Genomic DNA, 21,299 nt, shown 5'->3' on the forward strand with positions numbered 1-21,299 from the left:
GGAAGAGACCCCTTTCAAGGCTGCGCGGCGGTAAGGGAAAGCAAGGCTCCCCCCCCCACACACAAAAGTCGTCGACGCTCCACAATTCGGAGTCGGCGGCGTCTCCTTCTTCCCCCGCGCCTAAGTAATTCTCTCTGCCTCAGATTCGTCCGCTCTCAGAAAACGACAGCACTGCTGCGCGCATCTGCATCGGAATCAAGTACCCTCGCCTGCGAGGAATCTTGAGAGCCACCGGCTGCGTTCCGTGGTAAAGGACCCCTGCTGCACCGGGGCCAGGTTGCAGGTGAGGGACTGCCTGTGGGAATGCTCTCCTGCGGGAGGAAACAAAATGCTTCTTGCACATAGGAAAGCAGCCCGCCCAGGATGAAAAGCTGGACTTGACCCTGATACTCAGGAAATCTTTGTTTTTTTATTGTTGTTCTTTTCTTAGGTTGAGCTATTTATTCAAATATGGGAACCCGCAGCCTTAAAGTGGTACCGTCGAAGCAAAGCTGATCTACTTGGGAGTCTAAAGGACAGGGAAATTAGGGTTTATTGGGCAGTTTAACAGATTGGGAGATTTATTGCACTATAAATTTTTGTGGGTTATAGTCTGTGGAAGCTTATGGCACAACAAATCTTTTAATGTACCACAATGCCCATTTATTTATTTTGCTGCAGCAGTTTAACAGGGGTGTCAGTCTGCAAATCTTTTACCATTGGAGTCTGATGAATGCAATAATATCATTCACTTAAAAACAAACATGCACAGGTTGGTGGCACTTACTCAGCCGTTACCAGTCTGTCCAACTCATAACTGAGGAAGTTAAATGGTTCTTGACAATGTATGGCTTCCACTGGCATCAGAATTATTATTATTTTGGGAACTTTTTAATGTTTGATGTTTTACTGTGTTTTTATATGTGCTGTAAGCTGCCCAGAGTAGCTGGGGAAACCCAGCCAGATGGGGTGCGGTATAAAAAATAAAATTATTATCTATAATTATTATTATTCCAAAGTAATGATTCTGAACATGGGACCAGGACTGGCATTATTTCACAGAGCAATTCTGAATATCAGACATATGTTGTATTCACTATTAAGGTGATAAAAGGATTAGATTTGATTATATTTTTAGCACATTCTTACTAATGGAGTGACATGAAATCAAGGCATGGTAATTATCTCAGAATAATTAACATATAGGGTATGGCCAGATATGTATGTATGTGGGAATCTGGGATGGAGCTATGCATTTGTTTTTCTCAGGGCCGGTCCTACCATTAGGCAGAACAAGGTGACTGCCTTAGGTGGCAGGTGCTGGGACATAAGTGGGTGGGCACTCCTTTAGCTGTTTTCCCTTACCCATTCCACATTTCCTTCTGTTGGAGGACAGAGCTGTGCATGTTGCACTGGCTATTCTAGCCTTCCTAAACTAGCCTGCTACTAAGTGCTGTAGAAGATGCTATCCATGTTGAAGCAACAATCAACTGGCAGTTCAGTCTGCTTCTGTATATGGAACAGGAAGGAGGCAGCATCTTGTCCCTTGCCCATGAGCACAGTATTGTCATAGGCCAACCCCAAACAATACATTTTCAATGCTGCCTCTCCCATAAGATCCTTGCTCCTGCAATAGGATTCATTTTGCTGACTTTCCCAGTCCTTAATCCTCCTTTATTACTAATCTCATAAAGACCCAGAAGGTGAATTAGGGATATGTTTGGATTATCTATGGGCTGCGGGCAGCTGCTTGGTTTTGCCAAGTGGCTAGTGGTGACTGTGCCCAAAGTTTCTCTGTTTAGGATTAATGCTCAGTTTAAATGGGCTGTGGATTGAACTGTTTGTCACCATACAATCTTTACAAATTTCATGCTTCTAATATTTAAGCAGTGGCTTCATTCTAAATTATTTTGAATTTTCAGAACAGTCCTCAAAATGCTCAAAGCAAAATGAAGATTTCCTTTCTTTATTCAGGGAGGATAGAGAGGGAGAGAAAGAAAATTACTAGCATACTTTAAATTGGGGAAAACATGTGGTGGTTGTTTCCTTTTAAAAAAACTTGTTTTCTCAGATAAAATCTTTGGTTTCTGATTATTTTTTCACTAAAATAGATATATTAACAAACCATGGGCAACCCAGAGGTAATAACTGAAGCATACGTAGCTGTAATCCGTCCAAAGAACGCTGCAAGCCTGAATTCTCGTGAATATCGTGCTAAATCATATGAGGTAAAATCATTATTATTTGTTAGGAGGTGTTGAAAATGCATTAAATGGGAGGGTTTTTTATTGTAGGAAATTGTTGTTGTTAAAATTTGTATACTGCCCTTCATCCAAGGATCACAGGGTGGCTCACAACATAAAAATAAAAACACAAAATACATAATTGAAACAAAACACTAACCCTTCTCCCATGAATACATTTAAAAGAACGTACAGTATAAATTAAGGTGTAGCATCAGTGAGAATAACATCCTAGTCCTAGGTACAGACAGAAACTCAGGAAGTAATCTGACGTTAGTGATTGAATTTCCTATAGTAACGTATCTTCTGCGTAAGAAAATAGTTCCTCATAGCCCCATTTCATCATTTCACTTTTGCCTTTTAATGCCATCATATGATGGGTGCAGGGTGATTCTGTCACCATGTAAGTTGCTATTAAATATTTCTCAATTGTTACAATAACCACAATGTACAGCTAGATCATACTGCTGCTTAATATCTCAGAGATACTCCTCAGAATATTGTGGGGAAGTGATGCAGTTACAAAACACCCTAACAGAAGGATGTGTAGTAATATTGCTTAAATTCTATTTTGTTGTTATGTGTTTAGCCAAGCTAGCAAAATTGTTACCAATAAAAGATTATCACAGAGCAAATTATGTGGCATTCACACAGTCAACATTCATGTTATGCTCAACAGAGTTATAGTTAACTGAGTTTGTTGATCCAGGCAACATAACAAACCACAGTTAACCAACCACAAAAGCAAAAGCTTGCAAACATCTCTGCCCCAGCTGCATAGGAGAAGGGGAGAGGGGGAAGCACACAAGGTGAAAGCTTGCCACAGCACATTTAAGATAATCAACTAGTCTAGAGTAAATGTCTCGAAATACGCAGAGCAAATTTCCTTTCTCCCAGTTCTCTTTCAACATTAAGAAGGTATGGGCTTATTTTACAGAATAATTTCATTCAATTCCTCATATTTTGAATTTTCACCAGTCTCTCTTAATGCTTTATTTATTAAATAGCCATTCAATGAATGCAATAGCATGTTAATTGTGATTGTGGACATTTTCATTTTGTACAGAGGGATTTTGAAATTCAAAAGCTTAAGCAAATGCATGAATTTGCATCAGAATAAGAATTGACTTAATAATACAAAAAACAAAATTATGTTATTGAAATGCATGTGGTCAAAGAATAATGAAATAATACTGTATTTCCAAAGTAAAGGTAAAGGTAAAGGGACCCCTGACCATTTGGTCCAGTCATAGCCGACTCTGGAGTTGCGGCACTCATCTCGCTTTATTGGCGTACAGCTTCCGGGTCATGTGGCCAGTATGACTAAGCCGCTTCTGGCGAACCAGAGCAGTGCACAGAAATGCCGTTTACCTCCCCGCCGGAGCGGTACCTATTTATCCCTTTTTATTTCCAAAATAGCAGCAGGTAATTCTGTGGTACATCCATAAAGGATCTTGTTTGGAGACACAATTTAAATACTGTACAGATTTTTTTTAAGCTTCCTGATATTTCTTTTTATTCAGGAAATTCAATGCAGAAATGGACCTTACAGTATTTTGAATACAAAAAAAAAAATGCATCATGAGCCTAAACATTTTTTTTTACCATTATCTACATCTCATACCAACATGGCATTGCCTAAAAAGTAAAGCTTGCACATTGGTATATCTCATTCTAAGTATATGAGTGCAAGGGAAGCCTCTGTTTAGACAGTGCTATTATTCTTTCAAAATACAGATCTTTGTATTAACTAATGTTTACCATGATTTTCATCAGATTTTGTTGCTTGAAGTTCCCATCGAAGGACACAAGAAAAAAAGAAGAAAAATGTTGTTGGAAACTAAAATTCAGGGAGGTGGTGATATATCCCAAAAGATCTTGGATTATATACTAGAAACCACCAAACCAATTTCGCCAGGAAATCAAGGTATTAAAGGTAAGGATGGCTGTTTCTGCTTTCTAAAATAAATAACCAGGTCAGTCTCCCTAACCCCATTTATTTTCTGCTTGATAACCAATGACAGTCAGTATAGCTAAAACAACAATCATTATTCTGCATAATGCTTGTCATAATATGAAGATTTTTACTTATTTTTCAAAGTTAATAAAGTTCTTATCCAGCTAAAGGAGAGGTTCTGAAAGAAGAGCTCTGGTATTGGAAAAGCCTGCTCCTTGTCTATGCCAATCTATTCTTAGAAAGAAGTGAAAGTTGGAGCAAGCACTCATTTGAAGTCTCCCCAATATGGGGAGACAGGTACAGAAAAGGGTGCTTACTCAGTCAACTGGAGCCTAGGTCATTTTAAAGTTAAAATCACTACTTTATACTGTGCCTTGAAACTAACTGGGTGTCACTGCAGTTGTTATATTCCAGGTGTAATGAGCTCCCTCTAGTTCCCTCCTCTTAGGGCTTATCCACACTTACCTTTAACCAACTCTTTCCAGGCAGAGATCCACACTTTAATGCTTGCTCCATGTCCGAGTGTGGTTCCCCTTGCCTCAAAACCCACTATTTTAAAGCTGAATTGGAGCAAATGTCAGTTCGGGTTTTCCACAGATTGATACTTGCTGCAATTCAGCTTTAAAGAGTGGGTTTTTGCAGGGCAAATTCTGAAGCAAAAAAAACACACCAGGGTGCTTAAACATGGAGCTTTAAATCACACCTGGAAAGAACAGAGGAAAACTTAATCAAATGGGTGGCTGCACTAATTGAAGCTTCCAAGCCATCTTCAAAGGCAGCCCCATATAGAGTGTGCTATTGTAGCCTAACAATTAACAAAGGGTTAAATCCAATGTTAGTTGTACTCATAATGCACCTATGGGGATAGAATTCAATGTATCACTCAGTGGAATATGTGTGCAGGAAACTAAGTCATCTCAAGCAGTGGGACTTTCCCTCCCTCCCTCTCCCCCCCCCAACCTTCTAAACCTGTTCTGGGGTTTTCTCCAACCCTCCAGAGCAGATTTTAGGGCCATGGGGGGGGGAGTAAGTCCCATGCATGCAACAGTTTAGTTGAATCCTGCCTATTAAAATGAATGAGCATGGCTAACTTAGGTCCATTTAATTTCAATGAGTCCTATACTGAGTATAATTTAGTTGGATCAGCCCACTGCATGGATCACAGTCGCCTGGCTATTATGCCATCAATGCCAGATCTTGATTGATAACAGCCAAAACTAGTGAACGTTAATCTTGGTCACAGCAACAGCTTGAGATTTCAGGAGAATTGCCAGGGCTGATAGTACCCCAGAATCTCCAATCCAGAACAGTGGGACCAGTGCGTGCTGTCAAGAAAGACAGATGCGAAACAGGAGGATAATTTCAGCCATTTAATTAAAGGATTATTATTGTATACAGGAAAACGAGTTCTGTTAATGAAGACTTTCCCTCTTGATGGCGAGAAGGCAGGCAAGGATGCATCCCTTTTTGTTGTACCAACAGTAGTCAAAGGTAAAAATTAAAATGTTAACATTAAAGCTGCACATAATTAGCAAATGTTAATATCATTTCCTTTAAAATGTACGTGAATCGCACAATCCTACGATTTCACACCAACCAGCTCCACTCAGGGCTACGCTTGAATGCATTTAAGAAATGGAACTTCTTTTTCAAAATGAAAGGGGGAAAACATTTTATGAGGATGAGAGAGGATAATCAGTTGAGGAGCGGGAAAGGGAGAGAAAGGATTGTGGCAAGCTGCATCAGGCACTGGTGTTTGTCAGGCCTCAGAGTTGCTTGCTGCTGATTAAATCGCAAATTATATTCAGTTTGTGCCCATCTGTGCAATCCTATGCATGTATTCACAGATGCAAGTGTCATTGAATTCAGTGGGGATTACTCTCAGGTAAGTGGGAATAGAATTGAGGCCGTAATGCTCTCGGAACATCATTCAACAGGGTTACACTGCAACTTATATTGGGAGAAAAATGCATTTTTCCAGAAACAAAATAATGTACTTTGATGAATGTAATAATGAGATGTCCATGCAGCCTTGGGAATTTAATTTGTGGGGCATAGGAATATAAGAACAAAATGTAATGTTACCAGGCCAAAATTGCGTAATAGAATAAACGAGATTTGTTCAGCCTTTTTGTTTTAAAAAGTATCTTCTCCTTTGTAGATAATACAAAATATGCCTACAGTCCTGGATGTCCAGTTTTCTACTGCTTACAAGACATCATGAGGGTCTGCAGTGAATCCAGTACTCACTTTGCTACAGTTACAGCTAGAATGTTAATTTACTTGGATAAGTAAGACATTTTTAACAGAACTCCTTGAGTCTATAAAAAGAAAATGACACTAAATAATTAAATATTTTAAAGTATTCTTAACATTTTACATACCATAATATTTCAAGACAGATCATGTTTTACTTTTTTAAAAAAAGTTGCAGGTCCTAAGCACTTGTTCTTAAGTGTTTGTATCAGTGTATCTCTCTAACGGCTTACTTACTATGGGTATGTGTTTACGTTATGCTGTGCTAATTATTTGCTAATCTTCAATAAAAGCAACAATGCTAAAAAGTTTTTGCCCGTTGTGTTCTGCAGGTGGTTAGAAGAGCGGCATTCACAATCCCATTCAATCCCCGCTTTATTCAGACCATCTCCCTTGGAGCGGATTAAAACAAATGTCACAAACCCTGCTTATGCTGTTGAACCTGGGCAGACAGAGAGCTCACTTCATATGGGATACACAGCATTGGAAATCAAGAGTAAAATGCTGGCACTTGAGAAGGCAGACATGTGCATCTACAACCCTTTATTTGGCTCAGATCTTCAATATACCAATAGGGTAAGTAAGAGGAGATCATTATTAATTTACCGTATATACTTGAGTATAAGCCAACCCGAATATAAGCCGAGGCACCTACCGTATTTTTCGCTCTATAAGACGCACCAGACCACAAGACGCACCTAGTTTTTGGAGGAGGAAAACAAGAAAAAAAATATTCTGAATCTCAGAAGCCAGAACAGCAAGAGGGATCACTGCGCAGTGAAAGCAGCGATCCCTCTTGCTCTTCTGGCTTCTGGGATAGCCGCGCAGCCTACATTCGCTCCATAAGACGCACACACATTTCCCCTTACTTTTTAGGAGGGAAAAAGTGAGTCTTATAGAGCAAAAAATACGGTAATTTTAGCACAAAAAACTGGGACAACTTATTGACTTGTGTATAAGCCGGTTCACCACACCATAAACCTGGTGGTGGCAACAGCGGAGGAGGAAGAACAAGCAGCCCGAAAGGGCTCCTTTTGGGCTGCTCGTCCCTCCGCCGCTGCCGCCCACCTCACTCGAGTATAAAAAATGTGTTGAAAAAGTCGGCTTATACTTGAGTATATACGGTAAGAGTGTTAGATTTTTAATGTTCATTAGGGTGTACTTTGAGCCTTTTTCTTTTTCTTCATTATATGGTATTTCCAGGTCGACAAAGTGGTTATAAATCCATACTTTGGACTTGGAGCCCCAGACTATTCAAAAATACAGATTCCAAAACGTGAAAAGTGGCAACGCAGCATGAGCAGTGTCATGGAAGACAAGTACTGTGCTATTTTTATTCATTTCTTTATAAAAGAATTGCTCCCTGAAGTCCAAACCCTTTTTTATTTATTTAAAAACTGTATAGGCATTATTGCTTCCAGAGTGGATCAGGGCAATCCTAAATATGTTTACTCATAAGTAAGTCCCATTATGTTCAGTAGAGTATCCTCCTTCGTAAGTTTGCATCAGTTCTTTTTTTTTAGTAATAATTTTTAATAAGCTTTCAATTTTACATTTCAAACTAAAACATTTGTGTTTAATCTGCAAGTTCTGCACATTCTGTCAGCTTAAGTTGCCAGTCCTCTTTAGTTGGACTTTCCATTTTTGGGCTAACAAAACATGGTCCGCAGTTGTTGCATACATAAATAACCTTTTCTGACACCTAGGAATTTCTGCCTGGGTCAGTGTTTTTTTCTGGGGGTACATGGGTACGCATATCCCTAAACATTTTGTGAATCTTTGTACTTTTGTCCATTTACTGTATTTATTTTCCCCAGTTTGAACTATAAAATGGTGATTTTCCTGAGTTAAAATGAGAGTACACCTAAACATTTTTTTAGGGGGGGAAAGCAATTATCTGGGTTATTTCCAACAAAGTTTTAAACATTTTTTTCCAATTCATTATAAATTATTTCCGCATCTAGAAATATTAGTGCAGCCTGTTTTTCATTTCTTACTTCCAAGTACTCTATTAAATTAAATACATTTCTTATATTCTCTTTCATTTGTCAGTCTGGTAAAAACCTGGCCTGGTATCTGTGGACTGACTCAGTCAATGTCCTTTTCAATCTATTAGCCAATATCGTAGCAAATAGTTTGTAGTTGTAATTCAATAATGAAATAGGTCTGTAATTTTTGGTCTTTTTTAAGTTGCTGTCTTGTTTGGGGATTAAAGTAATGAATGAATGTCTCCGTGAAGCTGGAACTACTCCCATCACCAAAAATCTGTTAATGGTGTCCTTAAGTGGTTCTATAAGTGCATCCTGAAACTTTTTATAATAAACTGCAGTAAGTCCATCTGGCCCTGGTGTTTTCCCCATTTTCATTTGGTTTATTGACATTTGCAGTTCCGATACCGAGGTGGGCGCATTCAGAATTTGCCAATTTTTCTTAGATACTCGGGGTATGTAACAGTCACTTAAAGTAAGTTTGCATAAGTTCTGTAATGACCTCAGGTCCCTTGCCAGAGAGGGTAGTGGCAATGACCACAGTCAAAGCTATGAGAAGCCTTTTAACTTCCCCTCAAAGTGTGTTGGCTCTTAAAAGTGAAATATCCCATCAGTGTACTAAGACCGTAAAGTAGAAATAGGTTTTAAATGCAGCCCCACCCCCACCCCGCATTGCATTAGTGGGAGGAAAACCAACTCCTTTACTGCCTCGTGCCTTTTCTCTTTAGATCAAAGCAACAGGATGCTTTCGATGAAGCAGTTGTATAACATGACTGAAATATCATATCTTAATTCCCTCCCCACCCCACAGGGAACGTCAGTGGGTTGATGATTTCCCTCTTCATCGCAGTGCTTGTGAAGGAGATTCTGAGTTATTGAGTCAACTTCTCAATGAAAACTTTTCAGTCAACCAGCTGGACAGTGATCATTGGGCACCCATCCATTACGCATGCTGGTGAGCAGAGTACTCTTGCATTGAAGTCCAAAACAGGGAATTGTTCATAATTAAAACCATCTGTTTGTGTCTTCATGCTTATGTGTGTGTCTGTGTGTTCAAGCTTTTGTCATGCTCAAACGTAGCTGAGAAATAGAATGCAGCTATATGGGTGAAGGGTGTGGCTCCACAGCTCAGGATTTGCTCACTTCTCTGTGTCTCTGAGCTTTAGAGGGCAAAGTAAACCATCTGTAGTCTAACACAGACTTGGAAAAGGGCAAAATGTGAAGCTCACTGCAGATGCTAGGATCATAGGACCCCCACTGAAATGAATTGCAGTTATTTTTTTCAGATGTAACTGAACGGCTGCCATTTACCCCATATATATTAATCAGGCTGAACTTGAGGAAACTTTATGGTGGGAACAAAGCCACTCTCCATTTCCTATAGTGGAAGGCCTAGATTCCACTGAAACTCATGGAAAAGCGCAGTTTGATGTATCACTGTCCCTCAGAAGTCTTCCCTGCATGCACATAGACTGCCCCCATCAAAAAGATGGGCATTTTGCTAATTTCGAATAATTATTGCACATCAGTTGCCCAGCTTGCATGTAATGTTAAGCCAAACCATGGTTTAGCATGAACGAGTGAAGGCTGAGACTGTCAGATTCTTCCCCCAGGCCTGCCACTGTTGGACTACCCACGGCTAAGCTATTGTTTGGCTTAGTATTATGTCCAAACCCAGGGTTGTTTGTTTCTCCTATATGAACTACAGCCAGAACACACCTTGGTTATAACTTGTGGTTTAGTAGGAGCAGGAGAAACCACAAGTCCAGATTCAGACATAAGCTAAACCATACTTTAGGTGCAGATTCAGATATATGCCAAACCATAACTTAGTTGCAAGTAGTGCTACAGCAGCAAGACCAGGGAAGGAGCAAAGTGGCCCCGTTTCCTCTTCTGAGTACCCATGTTTGTTCATTTGTGCTAAGCTATGGCTTTTGGCTTAGTATTAGGTGCAAATTGGGTCAGTGTGAAAGTGGGTTCTGGCAGCTCAAAGGTAACCCAGACTTCGTGGTAACTTTGCATATGCTATAGAAACTGGCAATCCAGTTAAGTGGCTAGGGCCAGCTTTAATGAAAAGCACCACTGCTGTAAGAAAGGCTTTCTGCAAAAAATGTACTTAAAGGTAAAGGTAAAGGTACCCCTGCCCGAACGGGCCAGTCTTGACAGACTCTGGGGTTTGTGCGCCCATCTCACTCTATAGGCCGTGGGCCAGCGCTGTCCGGAGACACTTCCGGGTCACGTGGCCAGCGTGACAAAGCTGCATCTGGCGAGCCAGCGCAGCACACGGAACGCCGTTTACCTTCCCGCTGGTAAGCGGTACCTATTTATCTACTTGCACCCAGGGGTGCTTTCGAACTGCTAGGTTGGCAGGCGCTGGGACCGAGCAGCAGGAGCGCACCCCGCCGCGGGGATTCGAACCGCCGACCTTTCGATCGGCAAGCCCTAGGCGCTGAGGCTTTTACCCACAGCGCCACCCGCGTCCCCTCCCCACCCGCGTCCCCTTATGTACTTAGCAGTTGCTAATTTAAAAATGGATGTAAAAATTTTGGGGGGGAAACCCTCATATAGTCTTAGATTAATTGAAAAAATTGAATTGAATTATTTATTTTAGAATAGTAACTTCTCCCACAACTAAGTGAATTTCATTAAATTGCAAATACTAATTATTTTTGTGGGGCATGAATTCATTCCAGAATGCTGGTAGTGTTTCAGACACTTAGACTGAACTAAAATAATTAACAAGTAAGTGCAGTTTCTTACATGTGTCTTTGGAACCATTTCATAGACCATATGCAAGCTTACCTTTATTTGTATTTGTTCTCTCTGTAGGTATGGTAAAGTTGAAGCTACTCGAATGTTGTTAGAGAAAGGAAAATGCAATCCAAACTTGCTCAATGGACAGCTCAGCTCGCCTCTTCACTTTGCTGCTGGGGGTGGGCATGCCGAAATTGTACAGATTCTCCTAAACCATCCAGAAATTGATAGAGTAAGGTGTATTTGTAATTTCAATCATGGTTTCTTATAAAATTAAATTCTGCTTTTGAACAGTGGCTCATACTTCCATTTGCAAAAGAATAAAAACAATTAAGATGTTTCTTGAAGTCAGTCCAAGGAATGACAGTATTGTGGAGCAGGAAACACAACAGTAAATACTTCAGAGAAGTAATTCCTATTGCAAATAAGTAATTCCTATCATTGCAGTTTGTGCTAAGAAGAATTGGCACCATGGTCAGCACTTTGAACAGTACCCTGAAAATGTTTAAGACAAGTGGTGCTCTCTAATTTAGAGCATTGAACACCCCACAGAACACTGCATCTGGAAGTGCTTTTAAACCTTCATTTCCTAATCATGGGCATGATTCTGTTATTTGGTGGTAGGATTGGAAAACACAGTTCAGAAGTGAAGTCATGCCAGCTGATAAGTGAAGGGTACTTTCCAAGAAGGGGGTGGTGGATGTTGTTGCAGCCTTAACTTGAGGGGCTGTAGCTTAATTGTGGAGCACACGATTTGCATGCAAAAGGTCCCAGGGTTTTTGAAAGCCTTTGAAAGAAAGGCTTGTGTCTGAAACACTGGATGGCCCCTGCCAATCATTGTGTAAGCAGTGCTGAGCCAGGTGGACCAGTGGCCTAACACAGCATAAGACAGGTTGCTATGTTGCATTTAGAAAGCTGTGTTTTAAATCTCGTATTGTTTCTGTTTGTAGCACATCACTGATCAACAAGGAAGAACCCCACTGAATGTCTGTGAAGAGAACAAACAAAATGAGTGGGCAAAAACCGCTAACTTGCTGAAAGAGGCTGCAAACAAACAAGTATGCAATGACCTTTCAGATTTTAGAAAAGGTCCTTAAGAGCAAAAGGAAGTGTTTACTGGTTATTGTATTTGTTAAAAACCAATGTATATATATTAATAAAAAGCAAATGGAAGCATTAATCCAGGAGCAGTCGGTGTGGTGGGGCAGTGCCATAGATAGACGCATTCCTGATAGATGCATCCTTTACCATGATGGGGCAGGACGCTGGTGAGGTTGAGGCTGTATGGGTATAGTGGCAGGGGCAAGCTTTGCTAGCTTTGCTTTGACCTCATCACCAACCTGCACAGCATAATCCCTCTGCAACTTACATTTATCTCATATGTAGTGACATGGTGTTATGGCAAGCCCATAAACATAAGATGCTGCTGAGTAGAATTTATTATTTCCATTTTAACCCAATTTGTTAACACCACAGACCTTCTCAAATATTTTCTTCCCAGAGTTATTTAATGGACTTTCTATAATGAATAAATTCTTGTGCAACAGAACAACTTGCAATAGTGCAAGTCTCGAAATTGCAGTTCAGCATGCCATTTGAATGAGCTCCCCTATGTCATCTGTACTGCAATGGGCCTCGGAAGCAGAGCTTGACACAAGGGACCTCTGACCCCTTCTCCTAAGCTTGTACCTGGAGAAGTGGATTATCCTTGACCATGTGTCTCATTTCAGGGATGCTTAGACACCAATATTGCCCCTTTTTCCACTGGAGGGGGCAAGGTACTGGCACCCACAAATTTTGGCTTGCTACCAGGACCAGGCAAGGTTTCAGTATTTCCTGTTTTCATTTATTTCCTCTAGTATGAGAAGGTACGAATTTATCGAATGGATGGGTCATACCGCTCTGTGGAGTTGAAACATGGAAACAACACCACTGTGCAACAGATAATGGAAGGAATGCGTCTTTCTCAAGAGACACAACAGTATTTCACTATCTGGATCTGTTCTGAAAATCTTAGTAAGTAATTGGTATCTTGATGACATCTGGTGTGGGGTGGATGGGGAAGAACAGTTTTTCAGGCAAAAAATAGGGGCCCTTCCAGGCCTAATTTGGCCCATGCGCCGGAGGTTGTCCTTCCTCTCTCCCTAGCAGCCACCCTCCTCGTTTGAAGCAGGATCTCTGGAGAGGTTCTGAAGAAAGCAGTCGTTCACGTGACCTGCTCCCAAGCCTTTAAGAGCTTCAAAGTTTACGAACAGAACTTTAAATTGGATCCAGAAACTCAAGTGGGAGCCTGTGCAGCTGACAAAGCAGTGGCATAACAAGATCAGAACTTCCAGTCAAAGTTAATAATCTTGCAGCCCAACTTTTGGACCAGCTGTAGTTTCAAAACTACTTTTAAAGACAGATCCAAGTATAATGCATTATAATAGTTTAAATAGTTCACCTGTACACCAGTAGCAAACGATGCCTCTAGCTCCGATTGTAGCTGGTATATTAGCTGAAGCTGACAAAAGGACTGAGCTCTTCGTGTTTCTGTCTTTTCTGACAAAAAGCTGACTTTTGCACTTTTTGTTAAGTGCATCCATTTTTCTAGGACACTGCTAACTGGTGTAGACCACATTGCATTTGCATGGTTGGGAAAGATGCTGACAGTACCATGCATATTCAGTTGACTTGTTGTTTTATGTGCTTCATAAATACAGTGGAACCTCGGGTTGTGAACGTGATCCGTGCGGGAGGCACGTTTGCAACCCGCAGCGCTGTGTCTGCGCACGCGTGGGTCATGATTCAGCGCTTCTGCACGAGCACAGAAACCCGGAAGTAACCCGTTCCGGTACTTCCGGGTTCGGCGCAGTGCACAGCCTGAAATCATGTAACCTGAAGCGTCTGTAACCCGAGGTACCACTGTAACAAGAGACATCCCAAAGCAATACAATACAATAAAGACACATGTAGAGCAATCACACGTATAAAAACGTGTGTGCGTGCCATTCAAGTCCAGTACAAATATCAACTGCAGGGGGAATCCATGTAAGATTGTTGAAAGAACTTCAACAGTTGCCAAAGGACAATAGGAAATATCTAACATTGCTATTTATGACATTTTGCTTTTATAATCCTGCCTTCTTTCAAAACATACTCGGTACTGTACAGCATTCACACATACTTGATACGCACACTGAGACATTGTCTTGTTTGCATTTATTTATATTAAAGAGCTTTTTTTGTATAGATCTCCAGCTGAAACCGTATCACAAGCCTCTGCAGCACGTTCGCGACTGGACGGAAATACTCACTGAACTGACAAACTTGGATCCTCAAAGGGAAACCCCACAGCTTTTCCTGAGGAGGGATGTAAGACTTCCTTTAGAGCTTGAAAAAAAGGTTGGCTTTTTATGTTCTGCTATATCAATTTCAGGATCAACGCCTGAATCTCTAGACAGAGTCCAGTATAATGATTTCACTTAGTTTGTTCTTCTGAATTCTCCAGATAATACAGCTTGGCCAAGGGAAGCCAACGTGATGCTCTTCATATTTTGCTGGACTACAAATCCCATCATCCCCAACTGCTGACCATGCTGGCTGGGAGTGATGGGATCTGTAGTCCCAACAGCATCTGAAGGCTATTTATGATAAATAAGAGTGGCTGGGGAAACCCAGCCAGATGGGCAGGTTGTTGTTGTTGTTAAGTGGGCGGCTAGATCTAAGTTGTGATGTAGCATTTTTAATGTTCAAGCTTTTAAACATTTTAAATTTATTTTGTTTTAAATAACCGACTTGATCTTAAAATTTAAATAACTACATTAATTGCTTTGCTACTGAGCAAGTAAGAACTAATGATGTTTAAAATTTTAATATAGACACATTTTATTTTCTATGCTATAGATTGAGGATCCACTGGCTATTCTTATCCTATTTGATGAGGCCAGGTACAATTTATTAAAGGGTTTCTATACGTCACCTGATGCCAAGCTGATAACACTTGCAAGTCTGCTGCTGCAAATAGTCTATGGACATTATGAAAGTAAAAAGCACAAGCAAGGCTTCCTAAAGTGAGTGGATTTTAAAATATTGATATGCTTATTGTTTTAAAATGAAGATATTCAAATAAGAGAGTCTAAAAGACTACTTCATGATTGGAGATGTTGGCTGATTCTGGGCTCCCTCGCTTCTACATAGATAACCAATACAGTTAAAGGTGACTTAACCAATCACCTGAGCAGCAAGATGGATCATCAGAATGCTATAATGTGCATTATAGCCTATTTGCATGCATGAACTGTTGATAAAAGAGCAAACAGATTTTGTTTTTTATCTGTTCAATATTATAAAAGTGGTTAAACGTGTTTGGTTTTTATTTACAGTGAAGAAAACTTAAAATCTATAGTGCCAATCACCAAATTAAAAAGCAAGGCACCTCACTGGACAAATCGAATACTTCATGAATACAAGGTACAATATTGAGCAACATGTCAGAAAACCTGAAAGCACGCCAATCGTAAATTTTAATGTTGTTAATTTCTTTTTATATTGTAAACTGCTACAGGTTACGTTGTGTGATTTTAGATGAAAGTTTTCCTTTTATTCTCTGTTGTTCATTGTAAAGGCCTTTGGCTATATACAGTAAAATTGACTCTCACCATTAATAATTTAAAATGTCCTTTATTTTCTGGAAATGTTAGGGCAACAAAAATAAAATGCCAACCAAGAGGTCTAACGGCTAATTTTTGAGTCATTGCTATCGGTGACCAGCTTTGCGTGCCACATTAAACTATTGTTAAAATAAGCTCTGGTGTAATATGAATCCATTGCTTCCTCTCCACTGGTAATATGCTGCTGAGGAACTGAGCTATGGTTTGGCATAGCACTATGTTTGAACCTGGGCTAGGGTTTGTTTCTGTCCAAACAAACTAAGGGGTACTGGATTATTTTGGAGAATCAAACCATGAACCCAGGTTTAGCAGAAATGCTAAATGAAATTTAACTTCCTGATCTCCCCTGCCCCCACAAAAAAAAAAAAAATTCTTATTGAAGTCAACAGCATGGTTATGAATTTCTTTCCATCTTGTATGTATTCATATGTAATCATATCAAAGTATCCTTAAGCAAAGTATTTCTGTCATTTCACCCTGTGCAAAGAATCTGGATCCAAATACAATGGAACCTCGGGTTACGGACATAATCCGTGGCGGAGGCACGTCTGCAACCCGCAGCGTTTGCATCCTGAAGCGCCGCACCTGTGCAGGTGATTTAGCGCTTCTGTGCAGGCACGAGCAGCGAAACCTGGAAGTAACCTGTTCCAGTACAGTGGTACCTTGGGTTACATGCGCTTCAGGTTACATACGCTTCAGGTTACAGACTCCGCTAACCCAGAAATATTACCTCAGGTTAAGAACTTTGCTTCAGGATGAGAACAGAAATTGTGCTCCAGCAGCGCAGCGGCGGCAGGAAGCCCCATTAGCTAAAGTGGTGCTTCAGGTTAAGAACAGTTCCAGGTTAAGAACGGACCTCCGGAACGATTTAAGTACTTAACCCGAGGTACCACTGTACTTCCAGGTTTCCCACGGTCCGCAACCAAAAAACACGTAACCTGAAGCGTCCGTAACATGGGGTATGACTGTGGAAGTTAAAATCTCAACTTTTGTGGGTATGTCAACTTGTATTTGCAGAATCTCAGTACCAGTGAAGGCGTTAGTAAAGAGATGCATCACCTGCAGCGCATGTTTTTGCAGACCTGCTGGGAGATTCCTACCTATGGGGCTGCTTTTTTCACAGGACAAGTATTCACAAAAGCAAGCTCAAGCAATCATAAAGTCATCAGAGTGTATGTAGGTGTAAATGTCAAAGGATTGCACCTTCTCAATATGGAAACAAAGGTACAGTCTTTGTTTTTCAGTTTTGAGTCTTAACACTATCTGTGAGCATAAAGCATAAAGTGTGCATATTTCATACAGTATATGTCAATAATATTGGTGCCTTCCATGGTTCCAGTTACAGATGGGTAGCCGTGTTGGTCTGCCATAGTCCAAATAAAAAAATTCCTTCCTGTAGCACCTTAAAGACCAACTAAGTTAGTTCTTGGTATAAGCTTTCGTGTGCATGCACACTTCTTCAGATACACACTGAAGAAGTGTATCTGAAGAAGTGTGCATGCACACGAAAGCTTATACCAAGAACTAACTTAGTTGGTCTTTAAGGTGCTACAGGAAGGAATTTTTTTATTTGGTCAATAATATTGTTATTCTATTTAACATAGTAGTATTTCATTTTTTTGTATTTCAGAACAGAATATGTCAGACAGTGAGCACATATGTAGCTTACTGAGGAAAGCACTTTTATTTAGTGTCAAATTTATAGATAATGTTGGCTTTTCAGCTTGTTTCCTTTATATTGACAGGCATTGCTCATATCTTTAAGATATGGTTGCTTTATGTGGCAGCTGGGAGATGGAGACAGCTGTTTTCAAATACATAGTCTGGAAAACAAAATGAGCTTTATAGTCCATACCAAGCAGGTAAGCAAACTACTGATTTCACACATTCCTTACCTCCCCACTCCCCAATTTTTCCGCTGGTGCTGTGCATGCCTAACAATTACATTTTCGGACAGATATCGATTGCTGTTAGTTTTGGAGAGGGGACGCGGGTGGCGCTGTGGTCTACACCACTTGAGTCTCTTGGGCTTGCTGATCAGAAGGTTGGCAGTTCAAATCCACACAATAGGGTGAGCTCCCGTTGCTCTGTCTCAGCTTCTGCCAACCTAGCAGTTTGAAAGCATACCAGCACAAGTAGATAAATAGGTGGCAGGAAGGTAAACGGCATTTCCATGCACTCTGGCCCTCATCACGTTCCTCTGCCAGTAGCAGTTTAGTTATGCTGGCCACAAGACCCAGAAATCTGTCTGTGGACAAACGTTGGCTCCCTCAGCCTGAAAACAAGATGAGTGCCATACCCCATAGTGACCTTTGACTGGACTTAACTGTCCAGGGGTCCTTTATCTTTACCTAATATTGGAGAAGAATACTGTTGATTGGACTACCATTAGTTTAAAGAAACACAGTAGTTCTGCACAATAGTTTGATTTAGGCAGATGAACAAGTAACACTACTCAGCTGTTTAAAAAAATTCAATGTCTGCCATAGAGCCCTAAAAATCTGTGCTTGGAACTAATTCACACTCTTTATAGTCCACAGAGCATACATTTTCAACACTAACAAGCAGTTATCTCTATTTGTTAATGTTATTTATCCTTGTCTCACAATATAGCTTGGGCCATTTTCCTGAACCTGGTGCCCTTCAGATGTCATGGGCTACAGCTTCCATCATCCCAGGCCAGCAGGGGAGGATGGCAATTGTAGTCCAAAACATTGAGAGGGCACCAGATTGGGGGAGGCTGATTTGACTAATATTTTATAAAAGCAGATTTCTGAACTAAAGTTATTCTTTCCACCTGCACTGTGGACTAAGGTTAAGGTTTTTCATCATATTTAAATGAAGGTTATACTACATTAAATTAAGCTGTGATTCTGGTGTCTCCTATAAAAAGGGTAAAGGTCAAAGAGACATGAGTTCTTTCACAAATAGTCAGAAGAATTCGCTAGATAGAACAGGGAGGTATCCCAAATTAGAAGGTGCATAGGTTGCACAAGCTGCTTCTGCCCAGTTTTTGGCAATTCCCCACTCCCATGATGTCCTAGGTTCCTTGACCTTCATGAGAGGTAATAATAGTAATAATAATTTTCTTATTTATACCCCACCCATCTGGCTGGGTTTCCCCAGCCACTCCCCAGGTTTCTCAAGAGGGTAAGTGGAGGGTGGAGATGCTGACAAATAAGCCGCCTCATACAAACAGACCTGCTCACAACATTGGATGCAGCCCAATAAAAATAATTACTTCCAGCTCTAAAAAGTAACATAAAACATGAAGTTCTGACTTTGCACTGAGCATTTAAGGCTGCAATTCCGAAAACAATCCTTTGAGTTCTTCTCACTGCAGCTCCCATGCCACATCCCAGGAATTTTCCGAAAGTATCCTATCCTCCAGCAGTTTTTTTGGGATGCAGAGAACTGGCGTGGGGAAGAGGGGCAGGGATGCCCACTTGCACAAGTGGGCTTCCACTCACAAAGTACTAGATAGAATACGTCATATGACCCTGATTTGTTTTTTCTGTTTGCAGGCGGGACTTGTTGTAAAATTGCTGATGAAATTAAGCAGCCAGCTGGTTCCCAGTGAAAGAAGTAACTGAAATAAATGGAGAATGATTATGCAATTAGCTACATTAAGCACATTTTTTTGTTTCTGTAAATAAAAGCCTTGCATGTATATGAATTGTACAGGATGAAATATGCTCTCTATTGGACTTCATACAGGAGTTTATTTGTTTATTTGTAAAATAGAATATATCTGTTATTTTTATAATAATGTTGGGGGGTTTATTTTAAAAACCATAACATGCATCAAGAAAAAATGTGCATATAACCAACAGCAGTTGAAAACACAATAGGATGTAAGCCCCATTGGACACAATAGAACTTACTTCTGCGTAAACTTGCATAGGACTGCACTGTAAGTCTATACAGCCGTACCTTGGTTTTCGAACAGCTTAGTTTTTGAACGTTTTGGCTCCCGAATGCCGCAAACCTGGAAGTGACTGCTCCGGTTTGCGAACTATTTTTGGAAGCCGAACGTCCGACGGGGCTTCCATAGCTTCTGATTGGCCGCAGAATCTTCATGCAGCCAATCGGAAGCCACGCTTTGGTTTTTGAACGTTTTGGAATTTGAACGGACTTCCAGAATGGATTCCGTTCAACTTCCAAGGTACGACTGTATTCTTGTTTAAAATGGGCAATAAATAAGATTTTGCACCTCGGCTACCGAACAGAAGATTGCTTTGCAGGTTTTACTACATTATTCTGTCATGGCATGTGAACTATTTCAGTAGAGCATAATTGGAGGAATGTAGTGAAACTTTAAAAATAACCTTTAGTAGTCAGCCTAGTAACAAGTGGCTATACTGTAATTAAACTCCCCAAAAGTAACAAGATCTGGGGACCTCTAAAGCAGCATTCAATCCAGTGCAAATAGCTGTAGCCAGAAGAGAAAGCCAGCAACTTCCCTAGCCTGATTTTTTAAAAAAGCCAACACAACAAAAAACTTTCTTTATTACCCCTTTGTTTAGAACCTAATTTCATTAAAAACAACATCTTATTATATATTTAGAATATTGCATGGAAAGAGTCAGGGGGTTAGATCTAGCTTGGTCAAACAGAGTCCATCCATTGAACTAAATGGACATGATTAACTCAAGTCCATTTATTTCAGTGTATCTTCTTTAAGCATAATTTAGTTAGCTGCACCGCAGGAAGAACTTCGTTGAATAAAATCTAAAGTATTGTGTACTTTGTTGCTTTTTTATACTTATGAAATAATTGTTTTGCTAATTTATTGTTATGTTTATGAAGTACAGTTTTTTAAATAATATATTCTTTGTACAAAGACTTGTGAAAATTAGTGTGTGTTTTTTATTTAAAACGAAAAGAAAAAGTCTGATTGACTAAACCATTATTAGTGATAGTAGGCCTGTTCATTTCTATGCTTTTGTTAGTATTCATCTGGGCAATTTCCGACAAAACTAGTCTTTCATAAGAATCCTTCTGAGCCTGCCATTTTCATTCACGGCATTCCTATTTGTTTCATGCCTGAGTAAAATCTTTGGTTGTAATCCAAACAGAGTGGAGGGGCCATAGTTCTGTGGCACAGAACATATTTTCCATACAGGAGGTCCCAGGTTCAGTCCCTGGCATCTCTAGTTAAAAGGATTGGGTCACAGGTGAAGTGAAGGATCCCTGCGTAAGACCTGGAAAGCCACTGCTAGCCAGTGTCTTTTCTGACAGTACTCCGGAAGATAAATATTCTGACCTCATATAAAGCATCTTTTGTCCCAGATCTGTATATCTAAAGAAGTGTGCATGCACACGAAAGCTTATACCAGAACAAACTTAGTTGGTCTATGTGGTGCTACTAGACAATTATTATTATTATTATTATTATTATTATTATTATTATTATTATTATTATTATTATTATTATTATTATTATTATTATTTCAACATATACATTGTC

General features: G+C 40.1%; 1 protein-coding gene across 1 annotated transcript; it reads left to right on the plus strand.

The window, feature by feature from the left end:
- Positions 1–36: 36 nt before the first annotated feature.
- KRIT1 (KRIT1 ankyrin repeat containing) lies at positions 37–20,674 on the plus strand. Its single transcript, XM_081164024.1, has 17 exons — positions 37–283; positions 2,091–2,207; positions 3,999–4,158; positions 5,578–5,670; positions 6,341–6,470; positions 6,768–7,011; positions 7,639–7,754; positions 9,235–9,378; positions 11,253–11,409; positions 12,128–12,235; positions 13,037–13,193; positions 14,410–14,561; positions 15,063–15,229; positions 15,542–15,629; positions 16,847–17,053; positions 17,575–17,691; positions 19,354–20,674. Exons 2-17 carry the CDS (start codon positions 2,106–2,108, stop codon positions 19,420–19,422), a joined length of 2,211 nt encoding a protein of 736 aa, XP_081020150.1. The 5' UTR covers positions 37–283; positions 2,091–2,105; the 3' UTR covers positions 19,423–20,674.
- The last annotated feature ends 625 nt before the right edge of the window (positions 20,675–21,299 follow it).

The sequence above is a fragment of the Podarcis bocagei genome (genome assembly GCF_964188305.1).
Source record: "Podarcis bocagei genome assembly, chromosome: 12".
Classification (NCBI taxonomy): Eukaryota; Metazoa; Chordata; class Lepidosauria; order Squamata; family Lacertidae; genus Podarcis; species Podarcis bocagei.

What these genes read in the sequence shown, in the direction of transcription:
- KRIT1 (XM_081164024.1), top strand. Translation starts at nt 2,106, where the DNA reads ATGGGCAACCCAGAGGTAATAACTGAAGCATACGTAGCTGTAATCCGT. An exon ending in CCCATCCATTACGCATGCTG is followed by an intron (nt 9,379 to 11,252) that starts GTGAGCAGAGTA and finishes TTCTCTCTGTAG; the next exon opens with GTATGGTAAAGTTGAAGCTA. An exon ending in GATCTGTTCTGAAAATCTTA is followed by an intron (nt 13,194 to 14,409) that starts GTAAGTAATTGG and finishes TTTTTTGTATAG; the next exon opens with ATCTCCAGCTGAAACCGTAT.